The sequence below is a fragment of the Neodiprion virginianus genome, chromosome 3, assembly GCF_021901495.1.
Source record: "Neodiprion virginianus isolate iyNeoVirg1 chromosome 3, iyNeoVirg1.1, whole genome shotgun sequence".
Classification (NCBI taxonomy): domain Eukaryota; kingdom Metazoa; phylum Arthropoda; class Insecta; order Hymenoptera; family Diprionidae; genus Neodiprion; species Neodiprion virginianus.
Window position 1 is genome coordinate 29,876,324 of NC_060879.1, and position 27,569 is coordinate 29,903,892.

At 47.4% G+C, this 27,569-nt stretch overlaps 1 protein-coding gene across 9 annotated transcripts in view; it reads right to left on the reverse strand.

The window, feature by feature from the left end:
- Window positions 1–1,622: 1,622 nt before the first annotated feature.
- Window positions 1,623–27,569, reverse strand: part of LOC124299696 (homeobox protein cut) — a 94,112-nt gene continuing 68,165 nt past the window's right edge. For 2 of the 9 annotated variants that reach the window (XM_046752982.1, XM_046752981.1), the window contains exons 4-9: window positions 16,682–17,000; window positions 13,459–14,544; window positions 6,799–7,147; window positions 5,395–6,052; window positions 5,019–5,304; window positions 1,623–3,860 (exon numbers count right to left, since the gene is read on the reverse strand). In XM_046752982.1, coding sequence (XP_046608938.1) covers window positions 2,071–3,860; window positions 5,019–5,304; window positions 5,395–6,052; window positions 6,799–7,147; window positions 13,459–14,544; window positions 16,682–17,000 — 4,488 coding nt within the window. In that variant the 3' untranslated portion in view covers window positions 1,623–2,070. The remainder of the gene's footprint in view (window positions 3,861–5,018; window positions 5,305–5,394; window positions 6,053–6,798; window positions 7,148–13,458; window positions 14,545–16,681; window positions 17,001–27,569) is intronic. The other 7 variants (XM_046752989.1, XM_046752985.1, XM_046752988.1 and 4 more) reach the window with 7 other exon arrangements.

A 27,569-nucleotide genomic window follows, 5' to 3' on the forward strand; every position in this document is an offset into this window, starting at 1 on the left:
AATGTCGATCACTGGTCTTTCTTTTGCAATGCCCTTGAAACGTTAGTGTCAGTTAAAATCTGATTTAATTACGGACTAGAATTTAATCATAGATTAATCGTAGCTTAATCTGGTAAATACTAGTTTGATTCATAACTTCGGGAATAACTTTTTATCTCTTTTAGATCATTTAGCAGGCATTATTATAACTCTAATTAATATTACTATTGTTATTACTAGTTAATTACTATTATTATTAATATTATTATTCGCGTTGCTGCTATTTCATTTATTATTATTATTATTATCATCATCATCATCGTCATCGTCGTCATCATCGTCATCGTCGTCATCGTCGTCATCGTCGTCATCGTCGTCGTCATCATCATCATCATCATCATCATCATCATCATCATCGTCACCGTCACCATCATCATCATCATTATCATCATCATCATCATCATTATCATCATCATCGATATCCGTTATTACCTTAAATGTGGAGTTTGAATTTTTGTTCGTCGTTGTGGTAGGCCTAGGGTGTGGATATACTGTATATAATATTTATATAGAGTTTAATAATAATATGGTATAGTAATGTACAGGGATTTGCGTTTAGTTTCGTTTTGTACAATTATTTACATATAGATAAGTCAAGAAACCACACTACCATTCCACGTGTACATCTCACTATGTCTCATCTCGAGGTTGAGAACCTCTGGCTCGCTTGAAAGCATGTAAGCTATATCACATTGGCTTCATAAGCCGTTCGTTTTCACAATAATAATTAATGATTCGAATACCATTTACGATAGTACGTAATTATAACGCAATTATAGACATATGTATCATTTTTAAAAATGGAAAATAAGAAGAGAAAGAAAAAGGGAAGAAAGAGAAGTAAAAAGTCCCTTCCACGATTATTCACTTTTTGGCTACATCATTTATCATTAATTTTATAATAATAATAATAATAATAGCAATAATAATAACAACAACAATAATAATAATAATAATAACATTGGTAACGGTCTCAAGTAATTCTTTTCATTATTTCTCATGATTTTTTTTTCATAAATAGAGCGCTTAAAGCAAACATGAAATGAGAGAAATGAAATTTCAACCGAAAAAAACAGTCGTATCCGAAGAAATAACGTCAACAGATTATACTATATATAATAAAAACGATAACATGAATCACAATTACGTAATGATTTAGTTTAACTTAGTTAAAATTAATAATAATTTCATCTAATAACGTTACGGGAGATTGCACTGTGGTGCCCAAACTCTTTTGGACAAAAGTTCGGATACATTGATTTCCTTTTCTTCTTTTTCTTTTTTAAAAAGAGAATCGGTACTTATCATTTACCTCATATATTGGCGTAGGTAGAGCAGATTGCCAAGTGCCAAAGCGAATGGTTAACAGTTAAACGAGTTTCTATGCGCTGTGTGCAACATTTCACGAACGTTTTGATGCGCGCATATCACAAATTAAATTGTTACCACACTCACCCGCTCTCGTTCCGTTCACTGTGCTAAAGAGTTTTTGATTCTGCTCTATTTTTCGGTGTAAATTCACCCGCGTCCTTACTCTTTTTGATGAATAATTTTTTGTTGCAGTTTTCATTCTTACTCTTTTCAGCAAGGTACAACCTGCGCCGGTAATACGGTAATGCCCTTATTGTAGGCAGGAATCGGCTCTAGCCGATATTCCTATCGTTGGCTTCTTTTTTATTTTGATATTATTTTTTTTTTTTTTAATTTTTTTTTTTTTTACAAGATTTATCTAAACTATTTTTATTTCTTTTGCATTTTACTTCTTTTTTCTTCACTAAGATCACTTTTTCAAAAGCGTACATATTTTGGCAAGTCGATAACGACGACATTCACTGCACTTCACTTCACTCTATAATACCTTGATTACTGATGGAGGAAAAGAAACAAAAACGGAAAAATAATTTAAGGAAGGAACGAAGGCCTGCGGGGGCGGAAGATACAGGGAGTTTGATATCCTTTCTCCATAATTCACGTCACATCAATATCTCATAGAGATCATGATCCCGTTGCAATTTATTAAACCCCGTGCGATTAATAATCCCACGTTTGATCCTCAGGCTCGTGTTTTACAACATCCTTAACGTTGTTCTCCTGCAGTGAATGCTGCTGCTGCGGCAGTTGTTGTTGTTGCTGTTGTTGCTGCTGCTGCTGCTGTTGTTGCTGATGATGTTGCTGATGTTGCTGCTGTTGCTGTTGCTGTGGCTGCTGCTGCAAACTGGGCTGTTCCGAAGGGGGTCGAGGCGATGTGATCGGACTGTGCTGACCAGACTTTGGACTGGGCATCGGACTGTCACTATCCTGGAGGCCTTGTCCCGTTCCGGATGCGGACGAGGAGTCACTCCCGGCGTCCTCCTCGTATCTATCCTGCACGGGGGTTGGTTCGACGCGTACGGTTTCCTCGGCTTCTCGCTTAACTCCGTAGTCGTCTGTCTGCATAACGCAAACTCCGTTAATTATTACCTCGTCACCGGTCCTGGCCGGTTCCTGCCATTCGGGGTTCACCCACTGGGGCGCGGCCGGCTTTCTCCTGTTCGATCGGACCGTCGCCGGTGCCGGGGTCTCCGTTGGTTCCCGTTTTATGCTCCCCGCCGAACCATCCGAGTCCTCGCTACCGGGGTTGCTCATCGCGTCGTCGCCATCGTCGTCCTCGAACTCCTGGTTCGGCTCCCGTTTCAGAGCCCCCATGGAGAGGTCGAGTCCCGAGCATTGCTCCTTCAGGACATTGCCGACGAGGGCAACAAGGTTCGTGTTGAAGTACGGGGGATACGGAATCGGGACGTTCCCTAGGCCCAGCCTTTCCTTCTGGATCTCAAGTAGTCTTTGGTTGAGAAGTAGCCGGAACTGTACGGGGTCGAAGGGTTGGCCCGGTTCTCTGGGGGACTGCGGTTCCTGGGGACCGTGAGAGGACTGCTGCTTCAGCCGCATCCTGTGATTGTGGAACCAGTTCGTTATCGTCCGCGACGAGAGGGCGAGTTCTGCGGCGAGGAATTCTATCGTCGCGACGTTCGGGTAGGGGTCAAGATTGAAGGCGAGTCTAAGGGCCTCTTTCTGCTCCTCTGAAAAGAGGACGCGTTGTTTCTTCGCCGAGGCTGGACCGGGTCCGGGCGATGCCGCGTGGTAAAACTCGGCAGTGTCGTTGCTCGAGGTGTCCGAACTGTTGTCGTGACCAGGGCCGCTGTTCCGTCGCCTCTTGTTGGCCTCCCGCCGCTCGTTCTTCAGGGCCTGAAGCCGGTCGACGTTATGGGCGTCCGACAGCCAGAGTTGCATCCTTATGAACGGTTCGCGTCCTTTTATGCTCAGCATGTGCCAGGGTTTTGGTTTGCTCAGCAACTCACTCACCGAACCCTGAGACAGGCCGAGTACCGCCTCGCCGAATATTTTCTGCCCGATATTGTTAGCCAGAAGAGCTTCCTTGATCTTCGTCGTTATCGTCTGGGTATCGAGGTCCTGCGTCAAGGCCGCCATCTCGTAAACACTCGGGGAAATGTGGGGATGAAGATTGCGCAACGGCGAAGGTGCCATTTGATGGTGAGGTGAGTGGATGCTCATTTGCTGTTGTTTCTTCTGCAGTTCCTGCATCGTCAGCTGTGTATGAGGGTGGTGAGGAGCGGTGGGAGTGAGTATCATCGGCGGCGGTGGCTGCGGGTGCTGCGGATGCTGCGGACTCTGCTGGGGAGGTCCAAGCTGCATTTGAGATTCCTGCTGATGCTGCGCCGCCGCCTGAGCTGCGGCCTGTGCGGCGGCTTGGGCTTTCGCTGCATTCTGGAGCTGCTCTTGCACGAGCTTCGTAGGCGGCATCGGTTTCATGGGGGTACCGCAGGCTGTAAGGAAAAGTTTGACAACGTTAGACGTGATAGGAAAAACGGAACGTCTGGTCATAGCCCAAAAGCTCCTTAGCAGGTACGGTGCTTCAGGATTACGAAGTAGTACCTTCGGTTCCACCTACCTACAACGCACCCAAACACTCGAAGGGATTTTCCGCAATGCCACATTAGTTGGCGTCTGAAGTTGATGAAAGTACGATACGTTGACTGGAGGGAAAATTCGGATGAAATTTTGATAATATTGAGTTTTACGTATTTGAAATGACTAAAAAAGATGTGATCAAAAATTCAGTCCAGCAAAATTTTGGTTATGGTAGCATGTGTACTGAAAAAAAATCATATCTTTTGCGATGAAAGTGTACATGCGTAAGGAACTTCTGGCAGAAAATTGCCAGTGTACCGGCACCAAAAGTTATTTGCGCATATACACGGTCATCGCGAAAGAATAACATTTTTTTTCAGGACACGTGCTTCCATGATCTAAACTGGGTTGGAATGAATTTTTGATCACCTCTTTTTTAGTTATTTTAAAAACGAACAATCCTATATTATTGAAATTTTATCGGATCCCCCTCCCTTAAACTTGAAAAGCTAATAAATTGCACTACGGTTTGAGATTTTTGTATCATTTCTGCGGCCTTTACAGTTTTAACCAGTTTGAACGGGGTTTTTCACGAATAAATATGCTACTCTACGGATAAGTGGCCTTCCACAGAAATATTTTAAGTACCGGGAATCCCCATCGTGATAGTTTCTACGCATCGACGCGTGAGATTGAAAAACCGCCAGTGTTTGGGGTCACATACACGGAGAGAAAAATCTGAGAAAAATTACCCTGCTGTCTATAATCGTAATGTAAAAGACACTTAATGCATTTTTTATTGATGCATGTTACAAAAATTATAGGTTTTTATGAAAAAAATTACTACCTTGCTTAGAAACTATGTATTTCGGCAGCATAAAATTTAAAATGTGACGACGCATTTTTCTGATGCAGCACCGTAAAAACTACATTAGGTGTCTTTTACATCACGATCATAGTAACAGCAGGGTAATTTTTCTCAGATTTTTCTCTCTGTGTAGGTGGTTGGATTGCGTTGAGTAAGCTTTTGAGCTATGATTGGTGGAATAAAGTAACAAAACATCTATATTGACCTGAGTTAAACTTACGAGGCAGGCCGCCGTAGCCGCCGGTCCTCATGAGCTTCTCCGGTGCGATTTTATACTGGCTAGCGACAAGCTTGTGCACCGCGTTATCGTCCTCGAGGAACATCTTCATTCTAATGAACGGCTCGCGTCCTTTCTGCGTAAGCATATGCCAGGGTTTCGGCCTGGCCAAAAGATCCGACACGGATCCTTGCGAGAGTCCGAGAACGGACTCGCCGAATAGACGCTGGGAAATCGAGTACTGGGAGAGCTGCTCCTTCACCTGTACAGAAATCTTGGCGATTCAGTCTCCAGAATAGGAATGAAAGTCCAACGCGAAAACTGTCGCGTACGTTTAATAAACAGTTACGGATTTATGACTTACCCTTTTGACGATGTCTTCCGTGTTCAGGTTGTTGTACATGTCGAACTGCTGCTGCGTTATCGGTGGTAAAACCGCCTTCAATGGTCTCTGATTCGGCGAATGGTGAGTCGGGGTGGACGGTTGGCTGATTAAGCTATTAGTTATGGAAGCCATCCTCTGAAGCGGACTGGCTGCTGCTGCACCGGCAAACTCTTCGCTCGGCGTCATGGCTGGTGGTAAAATCGAGTTGCCCAGAGGTGAACTAGCGCTGGAACCACCCGGGGTAGACTGGGGTCCGATGGACTGTTCCTGCTTCGGTCGGACCAGGGAGAAAGCACTTCCCGCATGTCTCATTGCCTCCTCCATCTTTTCCTTGTCTTCCTCCGAAACTCCGTTCATCATTTTGGCCCGCGGGTCTACCTTGACCAGACTGAGGTCCTGAACACCACCGCCATTCGTTGCGAGATGGTGCTGCTGGAGAGCCTGCTGCTGGAGAGCCAAGAGGCCCGGAAGTCCTGGCAGACCGGGGAGTCCGGCTAAGCCGGGATTTTGCCCGGGACCAGAGTTGAGCTTTTGTAATTCCCGGTGATACGCGTCGAGGGCAAGGCGAATGTCGTCCTGCGTGCGATCCATCCCCTGCATACCCTGGGCACCGCTGAAAAACGGAGGAAACATCGCACTGCGATTAATCGAGATTAAGTGCTGTCCTCATTGATGATCAATTTGGCACTGAAGGGGAGCAACTTATTGCGCATTTATTGTGGAACAGGTGGGACATTTTTTAAATCCGTTCAAGAAAAGTGATCCGCAGCTTCGGCGAAATTAGGAAAATTGTCGGGAGATTGGAGGGATTGTTGAATCGCTTTAATTCTCAAAACTACACGTTTGCCGGGTTTGAAAAATTCTCAATTAAAAAAATACAACTTCACTGATTTCATAATATCTGTCCGGTTTCCGTGAAAAATTAATTATTTGCAATACCTTGAAAGGAAGAAATATGGAATCGGATACTGTAACTGTTTCGAAAAGCTATTCGAAGTGCGGACGTAAGAGGAACATGCTTACTCCGGAAAATCGGGTGATTGGAAATCCCACCGGTGGATGTAATAAAATATCGAACAATAATAAGAGGGTGTCGGACGTGTAGGAAGGTACTAAAGTGAACTCATTGAGTAAATATTAATACTACATTACGTTTATGCGATGCTGTTAAAGCGCTTGAGATTTGGGGTGTTATATTTTTAGAACTATAATGGGTCCAATAGTGATGAGCGTATTTAAAATGTCCGAGGTAGGCATGCTGGAAAACTATTAGCATTATGCGCATGTGTATAACTCGTAACCGTAAACCGAGAGATATAGCAATGAAGATGTGGACGATAAAAGAATGATCTGAAAAACGGTCTGTCGGATTGGCGAGCTCACCTCGATGGGAAATCCCTGTGTCCGCGAAGATCGTCAACTCTGCGTCCCATCAGCTTGGCCAGCTCCTCTTGATAGATCCTCACAACCTTCTCCTGGGGAATGTCGTCGTTTTCGTACTTCTTTAGTCTCCTGTTTTGGCTGTCGATTCTTTCCTTGCTAAAGGGGCTAGGGCAGCCAACTCGATGCGGACTCTTGCTATCGGCGTCGTTTGAGGTGTCGTGCTGCATCTGAAGGTGTCCGGACTCCGATAGCATGTGGGCCAATCGTTCGTCGCTCATGTCCTGAGGACCACCGTCTTGGGGACCTCTGGCAAAGGTCGGCATTCCCTGCTCCTTGCCTGCAACACACTCTACGGGTAAGATACGACTTGCGATGCGTTCTCATGTCTTTCATCGGTTATTGTACGGCGGTAGTATTCCACACGTATATGCTTATATGTATAATACAGGGAATGGGCATGTAAATACATTGCAGGGGTTTTTCGTGTTTCGCACAAAGGATCTGGAATTTCGAGGATCTACCGTTCATCCCTGAGAGATAAATTAATATCGGCCTTTCCCTAGTTTTTTGCCGCCTCTTTAAGTATCACGCAGAACACGCACATAATGCATAGCTGGAAAGTATACGTATAACCGATTCCGAGAGTCGTCGAACAAAAAAGGACAAAAGAAGGACCGACTGAGTGAAGAAAAAAGTTATTTCTAAGCATTGGAACGACGATCAGCCCACGTCGAACTAGAACGAACACCGACCGAAATTATCCAAAACTACTCGTTTCCTGGTAATCCGTGGGAGGTGGAAAAAAGGTGATATTAGAATAGTTATAATAGTCGTAGGTATAGCGGCAACAGAAGCAGCAACATCAACATCGTCGGAGACGGACTGCAGGCGTGATGGTTATAGACGAATGTTATACGTTGAGAAAATGAGCGGCACATTGTATGGTTAGAAAAAGCCACATCGCGTGCAACGGGCAATAGCGGCATGATCATCTCGACACGCAAGACAAAAATGTTAACAACACAGAGCCGGCGAAGTGGTACGAGCCGACAATGTACGCCTGCACCGTTGGTCATTGTTCGACGTTGATTTTACAACACTTGATCGGCTACCCAAAAACCGGGTCTAACTTCGGCACCCTGGCTACAGACACGCACGAAATCAAAATTACATTCCAGGGTTGTTGCAAGCTTTCGCTCTCGAAGTTTGCTCACCCTTACGTACACATGACCCAGACCAAGAATTTATAATTTAAAAAAAAAAAAGAAATATATACAACATTATCTAAGAGCGTTAATTGTAGGCAGACTGCGCGGTAAAATACCGTGTTCGAATATAAAATCGACGGTACATTAGATACAACCGTTATCTTCTTCTTTAAATTTTCCATATTTGCAATAACCTTGTAGGTATGCGAAGAGGGTTACACGTGACCTGGCTAACAATGTGCAGCGATTTCGCATGTAGACGACCAGACCGCTAATAATAACGTCACCCTCCCGCGCATTGCCTCAAATTGGAGGCAGTTCGGGGGATTCAGGTATGATTCCCGTGTAGACGTATAGTCATCGGCGCCATTCGAAACAGAGAATCGCTGGCACCGCAGTCAAAGTCTTCTGGCACGGAGTCAAGCGTTGCGACAATGCACCTACGTACGTATGTATATACATATGTGTACGAATGTATATTGCGATATTTTTTCCCCTGGTTGATTTCTGTACCGTCGCATTATGGACGCAGTTACGTTACAAATTCCGCTGCGCGGTTTCCTCTTCGCGATCGGATCCTGTACTCGAATTTCGGCAGTCAATCGATAGCTTCGCAACGGATGCGAAGCAGTGACAGGATCTTTTACACCGGATACAGCAGGTTATCCAGGGATTCTTGATGCGGGAGACGACCCCAGGAGTCTTGTGATCAAACCACGAAGCAATTAATATACTAACGTAAAATCAATAAAGCAGCCCTGGATCCGGTGGAGCACCCATGATAATTAAAATATCCTCTTCTAGGCACCCTTCTCTTCGTCTTTCCCTCGTAACCGCGGTCTCCCCAACGCGAGAGTGTCTCGCACTACGTGTTTCTCCTCTAATTGACCAATCAGACGCCAAGATTTCGAGGGGATCAGCTGTCGATTGCTTTATACGTATTTGAAATGCCAAGATGTGTATTCGGCCGTTAACGAGAAGATCATCCTCACTTTTTCAATACCCGCCACCCCCTCCTCCACATTCATCATCAATGATAATAATCAACGTTTTGGCTCGAATCACTATATCTACATACAATCTTCGAAAGCAAGGGGGTTATATTCTCATAGACGTTACAGCAGACCGCGATAATTTTTTCAAACAAAGTTACGAGACCAATACGCGCAAACCGTACCCTTATAATTACACGCATCCAATCGTCAGCCTCGTCGGTGAAAATTGGAGCTTTTTTTCAAGCTCGTTCAATCTTGATAGTGCGTTTTATAGTTTCGGTCGCGAACCGAACCGAACGAAACATATGATAGGGAAATTAAGCTGAATAACGAAAACGATGCGGCGCGCGATGCGTGAGTCGGATTCGTTGGCGAATGTGCGTGAACGAAGCAGTGGCCTCGTTCCCCTTGCTACCCTCTCTGGCCGCGACGCCATCGAGCTCTTTCATTTGTTTTTTATCGGAGAGAGCTAATATACATATTTCGATGATAATAATAGCTTGGCCTGAGCCGATAAGTAGCCTGTGGTGGAGGTATATATTTTTGAAAATACCTCGACTGTTTCGTGAACGATGTGATTACGGCTAATAGGTCAACGCACAGTTTTATCCTGCCGACGTGCACTTAATTTCCACTGATATATTGCGACCAAGGTATTATACCAGTTACTTTGGAGCCGTTAACACAGCGTGAGAAATTTTACACGAACATTCGTTTTCACGCACATGCGTACCTGAGCCTCGCACGCAGCGAAGGGTTGCGTTTCTTTCTATTATTAGGAATTCACGGGATACAATATATATACGGCGCGGTATATTCGATGGAGGATTTTCGGAAGAAATCTCGAACCTGTCGGAATGGCGTTTGGCAAAGCTAATTCACTGTTTTCAACCTGCCGAATGAAAAAATGTCTACGATAATACCGAAGGCCTGCAGTCTCCGGGATATTTGACACCCGGTTTCTTATTTCCCTTTTAAGATAATTGTTCTTTCGCGCGAATCAATTGAAAACGAGAAACGTCGAAACGCACGTGCAAATGGACCTCGCGTCGATTATCAGCGCTTTTCGAGGTGAAAACGTCACGCTACTCATCGGTGTACAAAATTAGCCGCCGTTGAGCCCATCGAAACGGAGGTTCCCATGTGTTCTCCATCGTCTGGGGCAGGGAAGTAGGCACGAAGTTGCGTGGGTGGGCCAAGTCGACGGTGAATAGGGTCAGAGGTCGGAGCGGTCGGCGATCAAGGGTCACTTCCATTACGCCGTTTCCTTCCGCGACCCTTTGGGCGCCGATCTGATTTACCGACCCGACGCCTCGACGTCGTGGCGTCCCGACGGTGCGACGCCCTCGGCGCGAATTCCGAACCGCAACCGGGCCGCGTTCAGGTTAGGAAAATTATCGAAATCCGCGTTGAATTAAACGCTCGTAAAACAGCGCGATGCGTCAACGGTTCAATTTTCCCCAGAGTTTTTTGCCGTCATAAAAGTGGCGGTAGGTAGGTATAACGGGTAAAAAAACAACCTAATTCGTCAGCGCGAAGCGAGCTTTTATCGCGACATCTAAACGCGACCGGCTGAGATACCGACAACGCATTGACGCGCGACCCCGAACCTGTCACTCCGACAACTGCCATTGAATTAGTGAATTATGGAATTACTCAATTCCTGAATATTTTAAATGTCTTTTATCCGCCGCGCATTATAGTTATACCTACACAACCGGACGGACGAGGCCGACGGCATTGTTATTATCATATCGCTACCTACTGACATCCTTTTCAATTGATATTAATACCTGGTTGAAAAAAAATTGACAACCAAAGGCAACCTGTTGTTGCGGCAACAATGGGGCAATACCTGCAGCATTAAATGGGACAAACGTTCTCGGTCGATTCACCGCGTGTGGCTCGCATTCGCAACGTGTATATTCCAATGTACACAGGTATACGTGTTATAACAGTGCCGTAGAGTCGGGCTGCATAACGGCCCGTTGATCTTATCGATTTACGTCGCCCGGTTGTCCCCTATTTTCTATGAGCTGCTCGGTGCAGCAATTATGCACACAACAACGGAAGACTCGCGCCGCGAAAACAATCGGTATTTCTTAAGTCCGTGGTCGGATTCCCATGAAATTATAACAACTTTCGCAATCGAGTATCATAGGTATTGTTCCGGCGGTCCGACGGGTTTATAACGCCAGGGGATTTCACCAGCGCGAGCACTGCTCGTGGTGATTTGGTTTTTAGAATCGCCAAGCGTTATGCACGGGAAAAAATTTCACGACTGGGTAATTGGCGAGAAATGTCATTTACTTTCAGTCTTTGTCTTACGTGACGCATCGTCGTTTTACTTTTGTCGTCATATTTATATTCCTGTATTTTTTCCTTCCATTTTTTTCTTCATTGACATGTTTTAAATGCGCGACGTACCGCGCCGTTTCCTTTCGTCATCGCAAACTCGGCGAAGCATGCGGTAGGCTAGTTGTAAAACTCGTCGGTATAATTACCATTGAAATGTGTAATATTTCTTTCTACGAAACTGTTATACGGCAGGCGAAGAGTTGAAAACGAGGTGTCCGATCTCCTCGAGGGACTCGGCAAAATAAGCGACAAGTGCGGTGCCCGTTGAGAGATGGATATAATTCTCTCGAAGGGTGAAGATATTGCACCTAACGTGCATGTACACCTGGTTCGTTTGCGCACATCTAGGCGTAGGGAATAGGGGGGGGGGATGGGGGGGGGGGGGGGTGGAGGTAGCGCGTATAACGCGAGCTTTACACTCGTACTACTTTTGCCCACCTACCGTAACGAGTCGTTAGCAAAGATATTTAACGGGGAGGATCAACTTATCTTTTTATCGTTTTATCGCCGACCTTATATACTACTTGCGCGGCGTTGCCGCCACGGTAGGATGCCTTTCATGCGGAATAAAGGCGTTGATTTTTGCCCATAAATCACAACTGCTTATGGAAGTTTCAGACAAAGCTTCGAGTATATTTATCCCATTGAGTCTTGCCTCATTGTATTTATAAACAGCCGGGAAGCACAAAACCTCCAATAATTAGCGATCAAAACAAGAGGGGGCCGCGAGCTCCGGTCTTGCCTTTCCTCCTTCTTCATCTTTGCCCTCTTCTTCCTCTACTTTCCCCGCTTATGCGGTACGCTAAGCACTTACTTGCAGGTGTTTGTGAAACAAATAAATTGTTACGTCGTAAAAGTTGAGCTGTACAACACGGTAGCGACGCAAGTTGCGGTTTCGTTGGAGAGAGAAAAAAAAAACCATAATAAATAAATAATAATAAAAGATATAAATTATGAAAATCTATTACATACCGTTACACAAAACACCGCAGAATTCGTTTAATTTTCGAAGAAGTCGTTGCGGATGAAAGTGTGAAGAAAAAAATCGCAAAAGAAACACGACAATGACGAAAATGTAATAACATAAGGAAGGAGAGGAATGTGGAATTGAGAGTGATTGCGGATCGTGACAACTTCCGTGCGAAACTAATAATTCCGCGATTCAATGCAATCAACCAAAAGTGTAAATTACCTTTGGTAAATACAGACCGGCATCTCTGAATCTCTCGGATCCCTTCCTCCCCCACTTACCCCCTACCGCCATGCTATATTCCCAGGAGCTATTAGTCTAAACAATATGGCTGCCAAACGCAGCAAACAATCGATACCAGATAGGTACCGTTGGCTGCCTAATTTAATTAAGATAATTAATATTATTCATGGGAGAACGTTGGATTTCTAATTTAGGACAGCCCGCAATTATCAAGCGGGAAAAAGGCGAATCTCGCCGGCATGCGGCAAAAGCCTCCATACGTTGTTATATATACATACCAGGTTATCGACGAGTTCAAGACGTCACCGGGAACATTTTCTCGCAACGTAAAATATACAAAAGGTATGCTGCGGGTAAAGTTTCTCTACTGAAATCCCTTTACCCGGATACAGGTTGAAACGAAATTATGATATGTCTGACTGGTTGGAGATGTACAATTTCCTACTATATTTTTGGTGTGTTGAATTGAATTAGTTAGCGGCAGTTACTACATTCATTGTTAGTACGTTGAAGTAAAATTAGAGCAGTGCATAGATAGAAGAAACTTGTACGATAGCGTGGTCGATGGTAAAAGCATATATATATATATATATTATATATATTATATATATATATATAGAGTATGTGTTGTACTTTGTACGAATACGTGCGCACCCTATACCTACGATTCGTCCCGTAGTCTAAATTTCTAGCCACCATCATCCGGCCTTGCTATCCTCCTTCGCGTCTCTCTTCCTTCTCAGTCTCCTCACATCTCGCTCGGTGTAATTTTTTGAAATAAAAATTTTCTTTTTCTTACTCCTCCCTCCCTCCCCCCGCACTCTGTTTAGTCTCTTGGCCACGGACCACGCGCTCGCAAAGTTGGAAATTGGATAAGAAGACTCACCTTTTTTGGGGATGAGAGATTTGAGCAGCATGACGGCGTTGTCGTCGCAAGCCCAGCCATGCATCTTTCTATAGCTGTCTCTCCCCTTCTCCGTAAGCTTGTCCCACGGTTTTGGCTTGCTAAGCAGCTCGCTGACCGTCCCCTGGCTGAGTCCGAGTACGTATTTGGCGAATAGCCTCTGCCCGATGTTGTGTATGGACAAGAGCTCCCGCACTCTCCTCGCGATGTGAAGGGTGTCGAGGTTCTGGGAGGCGTACTTGTCCATGTTGTAGCGGAGCATCTCCTGGAGTCTAGCCTCCATCGGGTCGCCCTTCGGGATCAGCGACTCTCCGAGGCGTCCGGCCATGCCGGCTGCGCCGAGTTCGTCGGCGAACCGGAAGTGCGCCCTGTGATCGTCGAACCGAAAGGGACTCTTGAGGGTGTCGAGGACACTGAGACCACCGCCGATATTGTTGTTGGTCAGATGATGGGAGTTGTTGTTGTTGTGGCAGGACTCCTCCACGGGACTCTTTGGCGGAATTCCGTTCATCGACGGGGGCGCGGGTTGATGGTGCTGGTGCTGGTGCTCGACGACGGTGGGGGGCGGTTGAAGGCTGGGCGGCGATGTCAGGCCGGCCGTCGAGGAGGGCGTCGGTGGTGCTGGGGTCTCCTGACCGGGAATCGGCGTCGGTGCTTTTTCCGAAGCATCCAGACCGCTACCCAGGGGGGTGTTTGACTTTGCCGGGGTGTTGGTTGAATCTGTCGGTGACGGAAGATGGTTTAACGAGGGCCCGTGCAACAGCTGAGGCTGGCTTTGCGAGACTTGGGGATGCTGCTGACTCATGATAGACCTCTCCAGGGACCGCCTCCAGTTGGCGACGATCTCCTCACCGAGGAATGAGCCGAACGTCTCCACGTTTTGGAGCGGCGGATGGAACAGCAGGGAGGACGAAGAGGTCGCCGAAGAAGGGGTCGGGGTGGATCGGGTCGGGGCTGGTAGAGGAGGCGGCGGCGGTGGTGGTGGGGGTGGCTGGGATGCCGAGGGAAGCGCGTTGCCGCCGTGGGGCGAGGCGGTCGCGGCTGGCTGCAGGGGGGAAGCGAGGCCACCTGCAAGCACCAAAAAGGGGCCCCATTTGGGTCAGCCAATCTACGAGCTCACCACCATGTCGAACAAATCTCTGACACATTAAGGTTACAACTGTCTCTCTTTCCTTTTACGTTCTCACGGACGTCGCGTGGTGCAATTGCGTCTTCCGCGTAAAGTAAATCGCGCCGATCGACCGGACTTGCGGGGAAGAATGTTCCCTCCGCAACGACGATGCGAATTGCAGTGCACGTCCGCGGACTGTGCGGTGGGATCAAAGGAATTGTTTTGTGTTCGTACTCAATTATGAAAAACAAGAATTTATCCAACTGGTAAATTGAGAAATAAATATTTCACTCATGATGGAGGATCATCGTACGATATAAGTGGTGCTTTTGTTTCACAGAACTGCGATAGTTTGACGTTGAATCTGAGCGAACGTTGACAACAACGGATAGGATGAGTCGCGCATGGAAGAGGACTTTGGCGTTGGTAGCACGTGCTGGTTCGTGGCTTCGACGTTTCGGGGTTTCGACTGTGGGGTGCAGGGACACGGGGAGCCACAGGGACGAGGACGAGGACGAGGACGAGGATCCGGTGGGCGTGGAGTATGGGTACGGAGACAGGGTGGTTTGAATCAGAAGGGTTGACGTTGCAGTATCTCTGCCTCTGTCTCTCTTCGCGTCCTGGATCGATTCATAATAAACTCGGTTTCGAAACAATGCCCCACGGGCAAATATTGCGTCCACAATTTACGTTGAAAGTTTCAAATTCGTTACGTTAGTACAGATACATGGCAGACGTCCGACTCACAGATCTGCCCGAGTATGGTAAGAGTGCAGCCGAAGCGTAAAAGAAACACAGAGAGACAGAGAGAAGAAAGAGAGTGGGAGAGGAAGAAGAAGAAAGAGTGAGATGAATGGGAAATTAGACAAAGGAGGAGAGAGGAAGGAAGAATTGAGTGATGGGAAGAGAGACGGGATACGTCGGCCGTGAGACACAGAAACGGGGGAGGAATAGAACTGACGGAAAGAGACAGACGAAGAGATAGATACATGGGAATATACCGACGGACGGAGAATATGTGATATACGGATTGAGAATGAGAGACAGAAAGAGAGACAGAGGATAGTCAGTACACAACACAAGCAGGATTATTCTGAAAGCTTGTCGAGTATAGCTTGATGCCTTTTTTTTTAGCCTTAAGGTTTTAGTTTGTCGACCGAGCTTAGAGAATCAGGCCTGAAGATGAGAGCAGCAGCAATTAGCATTAGTAGCAATGACCGATGCAAGGGATGGACCAGCGTATGTCATACGCCGTTAGGCTCGCTTCTAAATCTAAACATTACATACATGATAAAAATTTGAGCGATTTGATCCGAGTGACCCGAGCTGCGTGTGACGACCGAAGTCGTTCTCGTCGACGTATAATTGTCGTACCAACGGTTGATCGAACGGGGTGAACAGATGCTATTCGAAAACAGAATAATCCTTTCCGTGTAATAACAGGTAGTTTCGAGAGACGATTCCCCCAGGCTTGCAGAGCTAGGTGTACATACATAGACAGATACGACAAGATGGGCGACGTTGCCCCTCGAGCTACGGTAAAAGAACGGCCGACTATGCGTGTAAGGTATACGTATACGCACACGTACGTACGCAACCTGTTGCCCAATCACAACTCAAACGTGACGATAGAGAATTTCTCGTGATACATAATGGAAACTTCGCTCTGGATGAGTCGACATTTGGTAATACTCTGTCATTATCCCGTTTAATTGTGCATGGAGTGGATGACGTGCTACCATTTCAAATAATGGCCGTTGGAATATGTGCAACGTATATTCTCATGCCGGCAATTCATCTGTTACTTAACAAAGGCACAACAAGAAGACGTTCGAAAGACACCCTCTTTAATATCATTGAACGAAAATCGTTCTGTGCAAATTCAATTTCACGCGTATACTACAGACTTTTTCACATCAATCGGGATAATTGCAGATACCTTTCTCTCCTGCTTCAATGTCGTTACCGTTACACCTATTGCACCCGAGATGAGGGACACAGGGGTTTGTTCGTTTGTTCGCTCGCTCGCTGCCTCGTTTATGAAAAGTTTGTCGTTCACGTGCTCGAGAAAAATATACGAGAAAATTAACTCACCGAGTGCGTCCGGCGTTGTGGGTGGTTTCAAGTTCTCCGTTTGCTGAAGAGCTTTCGTCCGCTCCAGAAGAAGATGTTCCAGGCTTTTGCCCGGTTCCCCGGTCGGGATTTGGGAGAAATCCACAGACCTCAGGATGCTGAGCTCCCGTTTAAGGTCGTCATAGTCTCTTTGTCTCTCGAGTCTAACTTCCAGTCTGTGTATGTGTTGTCTCCGTAGTTCCAGCTCCTCTTCCAGGCGGGCAGTGGCTTGGGTGCTGGTCTCTTGAAGCCGTTGCAGGCTCTGCTGCAGTCTCGTAACCTCTTCGCCCAGCTGACTGATCTGTAAGGTGATGAAAAATAGGAGACACGATGAGTCCGAGTCTCGGCAAATGCGAATTAAATGGTCTAACAAACGGAAATTATGTACAGAAGCTTTCGCTGAAGGAATTGTCATCGAGATCCTCAAAGACACCGTAACGGTCAAGAAGCTTACATACGAGTACATACACATAAATGCGTATCGACTACGGCGAGCGGTGTACTTTGTCAATTTTATTGAGAATATACATCTAAAAGGTATAATATTCGAACCGGTAATTGCCTCTATATACCGAATGTAATTATCAGGGATTGAATTAAATAATACCTTCCCGATCGGCTCCGATAAATACCCTCGGAGGGATTACTTCGTTATTAATTATTTATTGGTTTTTCTTTCTTAATTGCTTCCGCGCTTATTCATGCCCTATCGACGTTTCTTTGACGACAAGGTCGTTGTTTATTCAAGTAGGTTTATTAATGACAAGAGTGAATTGATGATGCTCCGGGGTTTTAATGACGCTTTGTGCCAGCTACGGGTGCACGTAAGTTGTCGTTATACCCGTTCTCGTTGTGATTGTTGTTGTTGTTGTTGTTGTTGTCGTTGTTTGCGGCGGGGGATTCGCGAATATGATCAATTACGATAGACTACCGGATTCACGTTCGCATGTGTACGAGGGGTGCACCCCCGCACGAGGGAAATGGGTGGAGGGTTTGCGGCGTGCACCGCGCTCAGGCAAGAGTGCATCAACGTAACGCGGTGCACTCGAGGCCCCGGGCAGCACGTAGCGAACCCCGCGGTAAAAATGATCAAATGAACCGTGTTACTTTGAGGCTGCCACTGCCGAGCGATCGCTTTTTCACATCTGCAATACACGCTGCACTTTCGCTAACAACCGATCACTGTGCAAACAAACGCGAGACTATGCAGTCACGCGGTTGGAAAAAGTACGCCAATTATTTTCAAAGCTTCACAAATTTTGAATCCCATTTTTTAAGTTGATAAAACGTGTGAAGTCGCAGCGAAGAGATGAAGTTTTCAAATTAAAATGAACTACCTCCTTTGGTGTCATTTCAAGTAGAGGTGAGTGAAAAAGTTTGCGTATTACACGCAACCTTGATACCTGAGTGTTAGAAATTTAACGTATTTAATTAGCCCTCCAGACTTTGAGTTATGCATATTAGGATTTATGAATCTTTGTGAAGTTTGTCGTTCGACGAATTTCAATAAATGTTTCAAATCGAAGAGAAAGTTTATAGGAACGTGTGTATTAACCAACAGAGTTTGGCAATTTCAGAAAATGCTTCCGACCACGCAAATTATAACATCGAAACTGTAACTGATTTGCATGGTCCGTGTAAACTGTACACCTACTTGCTGGTATTCGCACTCACTATTGCGAGTAGCAGTTAATTAACGTAACTCCAAATCACGTGGCTGTTAAGATAAAGGTATACGTATAACTCTGGCACAAATAATACGAGCATTCATCAGCGTTGCACGCACTATACTCGAGCACACACCTCTAGGCTCTGATGCACGTGTGTATAATTTATTCGCAGTTTTAAAAGTATACCTATGCCCATGTTATACGCGATATCGATTACAATTGACAAAAAGAAGAGTCTCTCGCATCGAGTCGTGTACGTTTATACACACTCGATAAATGAAGCAACGAATGTGAGGGGGAGAGGGTGAAACAGAGTACGAGTGTAACACGCGGGTGATAACAGGTGAGGGTCGCTTCACGAGGAGCAGGAATAAAGATTCAACTTTAAAATTTGCAAATTTCCCTGGGGCGGGGGAGGGGTGCAGGATTTTATCTGTCGTTCAACGTAAGCCAGTCGGTAGGTACGGATCGAGCAGGGCTGTTCCGGTATCGATGACATTAACGGGTGAGGTGGTCCAAGAGCTCCGGTCTGATCCGCGCTGTTAAATTAAATGTCATCGGCCGTTGCTAAAAACCGCAAAACCCGAAGGTCCCCTGCAATTGTCCGGTGGAAATCAACCTTTTGCTATAATTGCACTTATTACCTAGGGTTTCTCCCCGTTGTCCCAAACCTCAACGTTACCGCTAACGCGAAATTTGCCAAAATTAGGTTACGGAAAGAGAAAGAGAAAGAGAGAGAGAGAGTAAGACGTATCCGATCGGCGAAGTAGATCCTAGCCAGGAGCAGACATGAATTTTCTCGTCGCCTTCCCCATACCTATGAAATAACCCATGATGAAAACCCGCATGAAACAAAACACAGCGCAACACAATAAAGCGTCGCGTTTCTACTAGATGCGGTATCGGGGGGTGAAATTTTATTAGTAGGGGAAGTGACCGCCTCTTTTCTCTCGTACGTTCTCCCCTTTCTCTGCACCCCGCCGCCCCTCCGCCATTTCCCCGCCCCAAGGAGTAAAAACAACGGAGAGGCCCGTGATCGATGGTCGTAGTGGTGAGTCGGGTGGCCGGCCGGCCGGACGGATGGACGCGGTGGATGTGACTCAAAGGGGAAGAGTCGTGGTCCAGGCGAACCGGGTTGCGAGGCGGTCGTGGAGACGGGGATGGGGGGTGGGGGTGGAGGCGGCACGCACACACGTATCCGTCACGGAGACACAATTTATACAATCGCAATTGGCAATACCGTGGCTTACTCATACATGCCGAAGGGCACGGGGGGGTTGCTCGGGAGAATCTATATGCATAAATGCGAATCTACGTTAAGGGAGTATGATCGCGGGATACGACGTAGGGACATGTACGGTGGAAAATGGTTACGGTGGTGGTGGTATAGATATTTAGCTGCAAGTTATAGCCGCGCGGCGGTTAGGAGATGGGTACAGAGGCGTCGAACGACCATAATTTACTATTGTTTCTCCCGAAGCGGCGGGCAGAGCCTTAATCCTCCATGATTTTTGCTATTTGCATTATGGGTGTAGAGCTTTTGTTTGCGTCCCTATTGATCACATTTTCTCCCGCGGTGTAATCAATCTTCACTCACACAGTCGCGTGCATGCTCAGAGTTAACACACCGACTAAGGTTAGACCCCCCTCGCCACCGTCCACACACCCGCAACAAGATGGCCGTGGCTTGGTATTAATTTTACGACGCGTGCTCCGCGGCCCACGTGCGATGAAAAGAGAGACGCCGCAAGAGCCGGCCGAGGCCGCAGCTCGTCCACCACCGTCACCGCCACACCGCTCTTTTCGTATTAATCGTCACCCCGTAAAATTGTCCCTATTTTTTTCACATTCCCCAGCATTCGAACACTTGCCGATGTTAAAAGTACATCCGACTCGACGGAGCCGGAGGCGCGTGCACCTACGATTTATACGCCACTCTAAACGTTACATAGCGAGACGAAGGGCGCATATTTTCCCCGGTTATAAAAAATAGCCGGACACGGACATCTATTGCAATAAGAGAGTACCGTACGTTATATGTATACGTCCGAGCACATCCGCCGCGTGCTCGACGCTTCGACTTTTTACAGGAGCAGCCCGAGGCTGCGGAGCGCTCTTAATTTCCGCCAATTCATTCCACCGGACATGGCATTGTAGCTTTTTAATCGCACCCGTGACTGAACAAATAATTCGAACGTTCCGCTGGACTGAGGGACTGGATAGGCAGGGGGTTTGGGGAGGATCAAGCATCATCTTTCTTCTCGGGCAGGAGACAATAATACCGGAATGATCGAATCAGTTGAACGTACACCCACCCGGAGACTGTGCGAGGTGTGGTACCCACGCAGCACGCGAAGGAGGATGGGACGGGAGCGGGTGAGTTAACCCTTCCGGACATGGTCGTCGAAAGGCTCACGTTCGCCACGACGAGAGAATGCCAATTAAAAGCCAGGCCCCGAAAGAAAGTTCAATCGATAGGACTATAGGAGGCGCCCTCTGTAGCGCGGGGTGGCGCAAGGGTGGCGCGAGGGTGGCAGGGTGGTAGGGAGTTCGGAGCGGAACACAGAGGGTTGCCGAAACTGGAAGTGGGAATTATGGGTAGGATTAATATGCAAGGACTGGATACGTGCCGCGGTAAGGGGAAGCGAAGCAACACAAGAGGAAGGGGTCCGTGAGGCGAGGGACGCCGGGGGGCGGAGGGGAGGGAAATATAGGAAGAGAGAAACGGCGGGCGCGAAGGGGTAGGTATGGAGAGAGGTACACCTCTACACCCACTCACCGCTGGATGGCTGCGGGATGGGTGGTCGGGTGCGGAGGGGGAGGGGGACGGGGGTTGGGGGGGAAGCAGGGTGAGCATCTCATCCCCTCCATCGCTCCTTACAGGATACACGGGCAGCGGACAGCGGTATCGATTTTACAACTCGATATATGTGAATACCCACTTGTCTAATGACTGATCGGGCTTCGAGCTCCGAACCCTTTCCACCCCCGTCTCCGTCCCTGCTGGCGGCTCCGCCGCGACTCCACCAAGCCGCAGTCGAATGTATCTCGGCTCATTACGCGTTCTACCTTCGGCTAACGTCTCCCTTCGCCTTTCGCCCTTCACCCTTCAGCCTTCGCCGTTCGCTAGCCCCTCACCCTCTTTAAACTCGACTCGCTGTCTCCCTCTCTCTCTCTGTATGCCGCAGCCTGATCCTCGCGGCAGCGATAATATACGTATAAATAGACACGGAGGCGAACCGATAATTGGTGAATTCGGTTGCTGCAGGCGCGTACGTATTATCCAAGTCTGAAATACGCGATTAGGGTATGAAAAATTGATACGCGAGTAGCCGAAGCGCAATTCGGAATCGCTGCGCTTTTCGGGAGAGCCGGATATATGTATTTTCTGCACGATCTCCGATGCCCTACCGCCCCCCTTGACGGAGTCCTGCAGCGAGGAGATGAGTTAGGAGAAGAAAAGAAAGGCGGATAACTACGCTCGTTGGTGAAAAGTGATATCGGGTGTCTGGCCGGTTTGTCGGTAGGTATTGTTACGCGAGCCGGGGTGTGCATTGCAGCCAGTGGCAGGGGCGTATCAAGCGAGTCTCTCTCATTCCGGCGGCCACCTACGTGGCTGTAATAAGCATAAATCCTCCAAGAGCTTATCTAGTGGAAGCCAGAAGAACTCTAAAATAAAATATCATACATTCTGCCCGCCTTCTCCTCCCCCCTGTCACCCTGCCCACTTTCTCTAACCCCCTCCGTCAACCGCTCTCTCTTCCTCCGCCCCCGCAAACCCCGCGGTTGGCTCCTCGCGTCTCCCGCGTCGCTCCCACCCTCTTGTGACTCGGGGATTTTGATTCTCTCGATTCCGGCAGCAAACGGGCACGAATACAAAAGCCACCGTCTATGTACGCGGTCTATACCGTGCTGCACGTTAGCAGTCCGTTTGAAGTCGAGAGAGACGACGTATACTTATCTTCGAAAAAAAACTACACATGAATATCAACCGCAAAGAGCGTATAGATAATAATTTTACCCCCATTGTCCCGGCGCGCTTGAATTCTCACGTACCACGTCCGAAAAAAGAGAAACTAAAACCGAGGGTGGTTGATATTAATGGCTGGCAGTCAGTCTCTAGAATTGTGTGCATCATACGTATGCGATGTATATTGAAAATCACAGGAAAGGTACAACGACTAAAGGTGGAGGAGAGCTCGGAGTCGGCTGACTTCAGGAGTTGAAACATCGAGTGCAGAGAATACGTAATATAATGTAAATCGGATAATGGAAAAGACTTGAAAATATTTCGTTATTACAGATAACCCATTTATGCCTCCGAGTACACGTGGATCTGATAAAATACCGTGCACACTCCCGCCACACGAGTTGAACACCTTCAATAAAAACTGATAAAAATCACGCCCGTGATTTGCGTTATCGGAGAAGCGCAAGTCCGCGAGGACGACGGTAGTGGAGCATTTAAGCCGAGACGAGAGAAGCCGTACATGTATGAGCTCGAACGTTCGCTGGAGAGAAATGTCGGAACGGCAGGGAAGCAGAGCGGTGGTACGGATAGGCGGCGAAGAACGACGCGGGAACGGAGAGAGAAAAAGAGAAAAAGAGAAAAAGCAGGGGGTGAAGGGAGGGGGCGTCCAGTCGGACGGATAATAACGTCTGACGATTCTCTTGCCACGGGGAAAGGAATTAATGATAAATGTCCAGGCATCAGAGCTCTGGACCATCGCTCGGCAGCTGGAGAAAGGCGGTGCGGGAGAAGGAAGAACAGAGGCGTGAGAGAATAGGAGAGAGGAGGACGACTTCCGTACAGAATTTGACAATCTGCGCGCAGCTATTCGTGTATGAAATATTCGTCACGTTGAAACAGCGTCATCGTAACTTAAGGTTACATAATTACAGGTGATAACAGCGTTGACGTGTACATATTTGTCCTTTTCACCACGAATAAAAGAACCAGAGTTGAGCCTCAACGCGGTCGCGACTGGCGCACGAATTAGAGTTCGATTAACGCCAAATTTCGGCCCCAGTGACGAAATCCGTGCACATACAGTTAGGGTAAAATGTATAGGTATGGACGCACCGGCAGGGTGAAGCGTCGAGACGCCGGGCGCCGCGCGTGGACGGTTTAATCGGTGCGAGGCAATTTGCGGCGGCTACTTGTTGCCGGTGTTTTCGAAGCGGTGAACGAATTTTTCTCTCTCTCGTTTTCCATTCTCGCACTCTTTCGTTCTTCTATATTTATTTGTTCATTTTTATCTCCAACCGTTGTTGCATTATAAAACGCTAGACCTCAAGCTACAACATTCGGTTTCTGTTACACAGCGGTAAATAAGGCGCGTTGCGCTCTTTATACGGAACAGATCTAACCCTGGAGAGTGCTAATTAACAAAAGTATACCGCAAAGCGTTTCGGTTCTCCGAGCTCCTGTATGGGAACGGTGAATCAGAGGAAGAGGATGTGGAGTCGTCGGATAAAATGTACACGGTTAAAGAATTGTGGAATCCTTGTGTGTGTGTGTGTGTGTGCGTGTATAATGTGCCCATTTTACCTTCGTACACGCGGCGTATTCGCATATTGCAAAATTGCACGCTTCTAGCTATAATACAAGTCAGGGCGCACACAGGACCGCAGGACCAATGCAAAGTGACGCCTAGGGGGGGGACCAGGAGGGCAGGGCAGGCACAGCCTGGGTTCGGGCATTTATTTCATAATCAGCAGCTTTCGAATTGTTGCCATTGTTCCGTCCGCGTATTGACAGAAATGCTCGATACGAAACTCAGCCGCTAATCTCTGACGTTTATGCGCGGTCCTTGCGAACGAGTGTGCGTCCGCGGTCTCTCGGTGTGCACCTTCGATGCAACTGCAGCAGGAGCCTCGTGACGATTGTACGCGCATTATTATACTCTGTCATATATACATGTGCATACAATACATGTATACACACACGAGACTTCGCGTAAGCGAACTGAAGGGTATTGTTTCGCCGCCTAATGAGAAAGTTGTGCGGCATCAGCTCGTCCGAAAAAAGGCGAAACGATGGAAACTTTCAAGTTTACAGGAAGGAAATTTTTAATATCGGTAAGGGACGAAAATTACTATCCTATACTCAAGCCGCACCGATCGCTGCACGCAGTTGCACCCTCGAGGATAACGCGACTCTCTCACATCCTGCGGGTCCTGTTCTAAGGGCGGGGGTATAAAAACCGGCTGAAATCGAAATTGCGACGACGAATTCGTCCGCTGCGGATATTTTTCCTATTCAACAGCGCTTTAATTGCCATCGCTCCCGCATACACGTGTGTTATACAGTCATAGATCGCGGTGGAAAACCTTAGTCGTAAAAATACAGCGTGGTGATATAAGTTGCGTCATATCGACGTCGTTTGCCAGAATTTCACCCCCCCCCCGCCCCTTTTTTGTCCGACGGCCTCGCCATACCTACGATGCATATCGATACCCTCCCCTCAGCCCCCGCCCCCCTCCCCGCACGGTTCCCAGCCACCTCGCTCACCCCTTCGTTCCGTAATGCAAATCTCTTTTTCTCCGAGTCTGGGTTTTAAATGCCTCCCTCTCACTCGAAGCCCCGCATATCTCGCGTCCCGGCTTCTCTCTCGCTCTCGTTCGCGGGATTCTAGCCGCAATCCTCCCCGCATCTACATCCTTCCTTCCTCATCCTGCACCTTCGCTTCCATCGAGGACTTTTTTTTGTCATTGTGGCTTATTCGATATATCGTACAGCGGCGGCTCTCTGCCTGCATGCGGGGCAAAAAGCAGCGGGAAAGAGGTGTGTGCGCGTAGCGTTGGCGTCCGGGGGTGGCTCGCGGTGCCAGGGAGATATTGGAGACAAATGACGATACAAAATGCATACGTGCGAACCACCCTTCGCGACGGCGTGACCGGGAATAGTAATTCTATGTCCTCTGGAATACCTCTATTTTCAATGATTAAGGGAATTCTCCATCCTCGTCGCACAGGTGTCGTACTATCTGCCGATTGGGACTGACCATTTGACCCTAAGTCCTCACGGAACGATATCGACTCTGTTTCGGGCTACAAGCTCCATTTTGATTATCGCTGAATATTTCCATAATAAATGCTATTGTTTTTTTTTTCTTTTGTTGCAAGAAAGTAACAGATAAATTACGCCCAACGAGTTTTATCCGTATCCATATAACGGAGTGCAGAGGTCAGATTAAAATCAAAGGTTCACCGCACCGAGTTGCCGATAACGAAACTAGGACAATCAGCTTCAAAATTGATCACGATTATGGAATAATCGTCGGGTGGCAGTAAACGACGTTCCAAGAAGTCTTTGGCTTTCGCTTTGTTATCAGCGCAGCAGGAAGCAAGCTCTCCCTAAATCATATACTATTCGTTTTATTGATCGGTAAATTTCGTGTAGCATAACGGAGTTAATAAATGTACAAATAAATAAAATAACATTCAGCATGTATGATGCTGTTAAAATAAATCTCAAACAAAATGAATTCTCACCAGAGTTATCCGAGGTTGTCTCAACGAGTTGGACCTAATCGTAATTTACAACATTAGGGTGTAGGAGGACGGTGGTCGGCGCAATGACCGCAATCGTGCGGTTTTCAACTTCCGCAAGTTAAATATTTCCGAAATTATACGACCGTTCGCAAAAACTACTACAGTACCAGCTCAATTCTTGTAATTTTGTTTCGTTCGACCGTCGACGATTTCTTCGTACACATAATTTTGATTATAATTCTTTATCGGGAGTAAATTCTTGGATTTGTAAGGTTTATTCATAGAATTAGCGAATATTCGGCAGCGGACACGCGGGCCTTTGATGCGGACGAGCGAACGGCGTGAAACAACTTGAGGTCCGTCGGTACCGGGTAGCGTATTTCAAAGTACGACGGGCGGCGTATTCGGGATGCGTGCGGAGGTACGGTGTAGGTTAGAGAACAAAGGTCGTTTGAATTTTATCTTCGATGTGGGATCTCCCCCAAGACTGGCTCGGCGGAGGGTGTAGAAGGCGGACGGGCGGCGGGGGTTTGCCGTACGGGCTAATGAACTTCTCATTGATTGGTTAAAATTTCGTTAATACTCCGATGTGTGCCTCCGCGCCTCGCCAAACCCCCCGCGAAATCCCCTGTCGACCCCGCCGCCCTTCTCACGCCGTCGATTCGCACTCTGAGAAGGGTGAAATTTCAAGGGTGACGAGCAGGGGCGAGGGAGGTGGTTAGTTAGGCCTCTCCGGGCGCCTCCGCCACCCTTTATGACTGAAACTAACGAAATTTCCCTATCGGCGATCAATCCTTCCTGCAACCCTTTCATTGATCTGCCCACCTCCCCCCGTCAGCCGCCGACCACCTCCTCCTCGGGGTAACCGGCCCCTTATCGCAACACTCACCCTACTCCTCTGCATCAGTCGACGAACTCTCTAGCCGCCCCTGCGGCCCCCTCCTATCCCCACCTCGGCAAAACACCCCCCGAAATATTATGCCAAACCAAACGTCCCTCGAGAAAACCCTTATTCTCGGTGTTGTCGGTGTGTATAATTCACCTGTGTATATATAATGTACCTACGGTCAGTTTCTCTCAGGTCACGGAGCACCGTGTCCGTTCAACGACGAACTCGCCGATTCTCCTAATGTGTCGAATGTTGGTGCTGTTTGGATATTTTTTTCAACTTTTCGCGTACCAAGTGTAACGTGGTATCATCTTTTCTTTATAACACACAGGTCGTTATCACGATATCGAATATTGTGGTTGCGTAATTCGCGAAATGTGCCAGGTTGTTTGTACGTTTTGAAAGCAAAGAGATGTTCTCGCGTAACGCGAGCGAGCTATCAATTCCTAGTAATTAACCCTGCTACAGAGGTACGAGCACGGATATAATGCTCTTCCAATAACACATGCAGTAGTCTGTTAATGGCATCCTCGTGCGCACAGAGATTTTCCAATTGAACCTTACCGATGCAACCCGCGCATCGATTAACAACCGCACGGCGTATGTATGCACAATGGTTACACGATGGTTACGCGAATTCATGGATGAAATACCACTGCAGTACCTCGAGTAATACTTGTACGTGCCTTTCGGCTTGATATTTTCAACTCGATCGTTGTCAAGTGTCTTGCGTCCTACGCCGGTTCAAAGTTCGAGCGGATTCCATCTTACCGAATGAAATAGTATTAAAGGATTCGAGACTTCAAAGCTATTT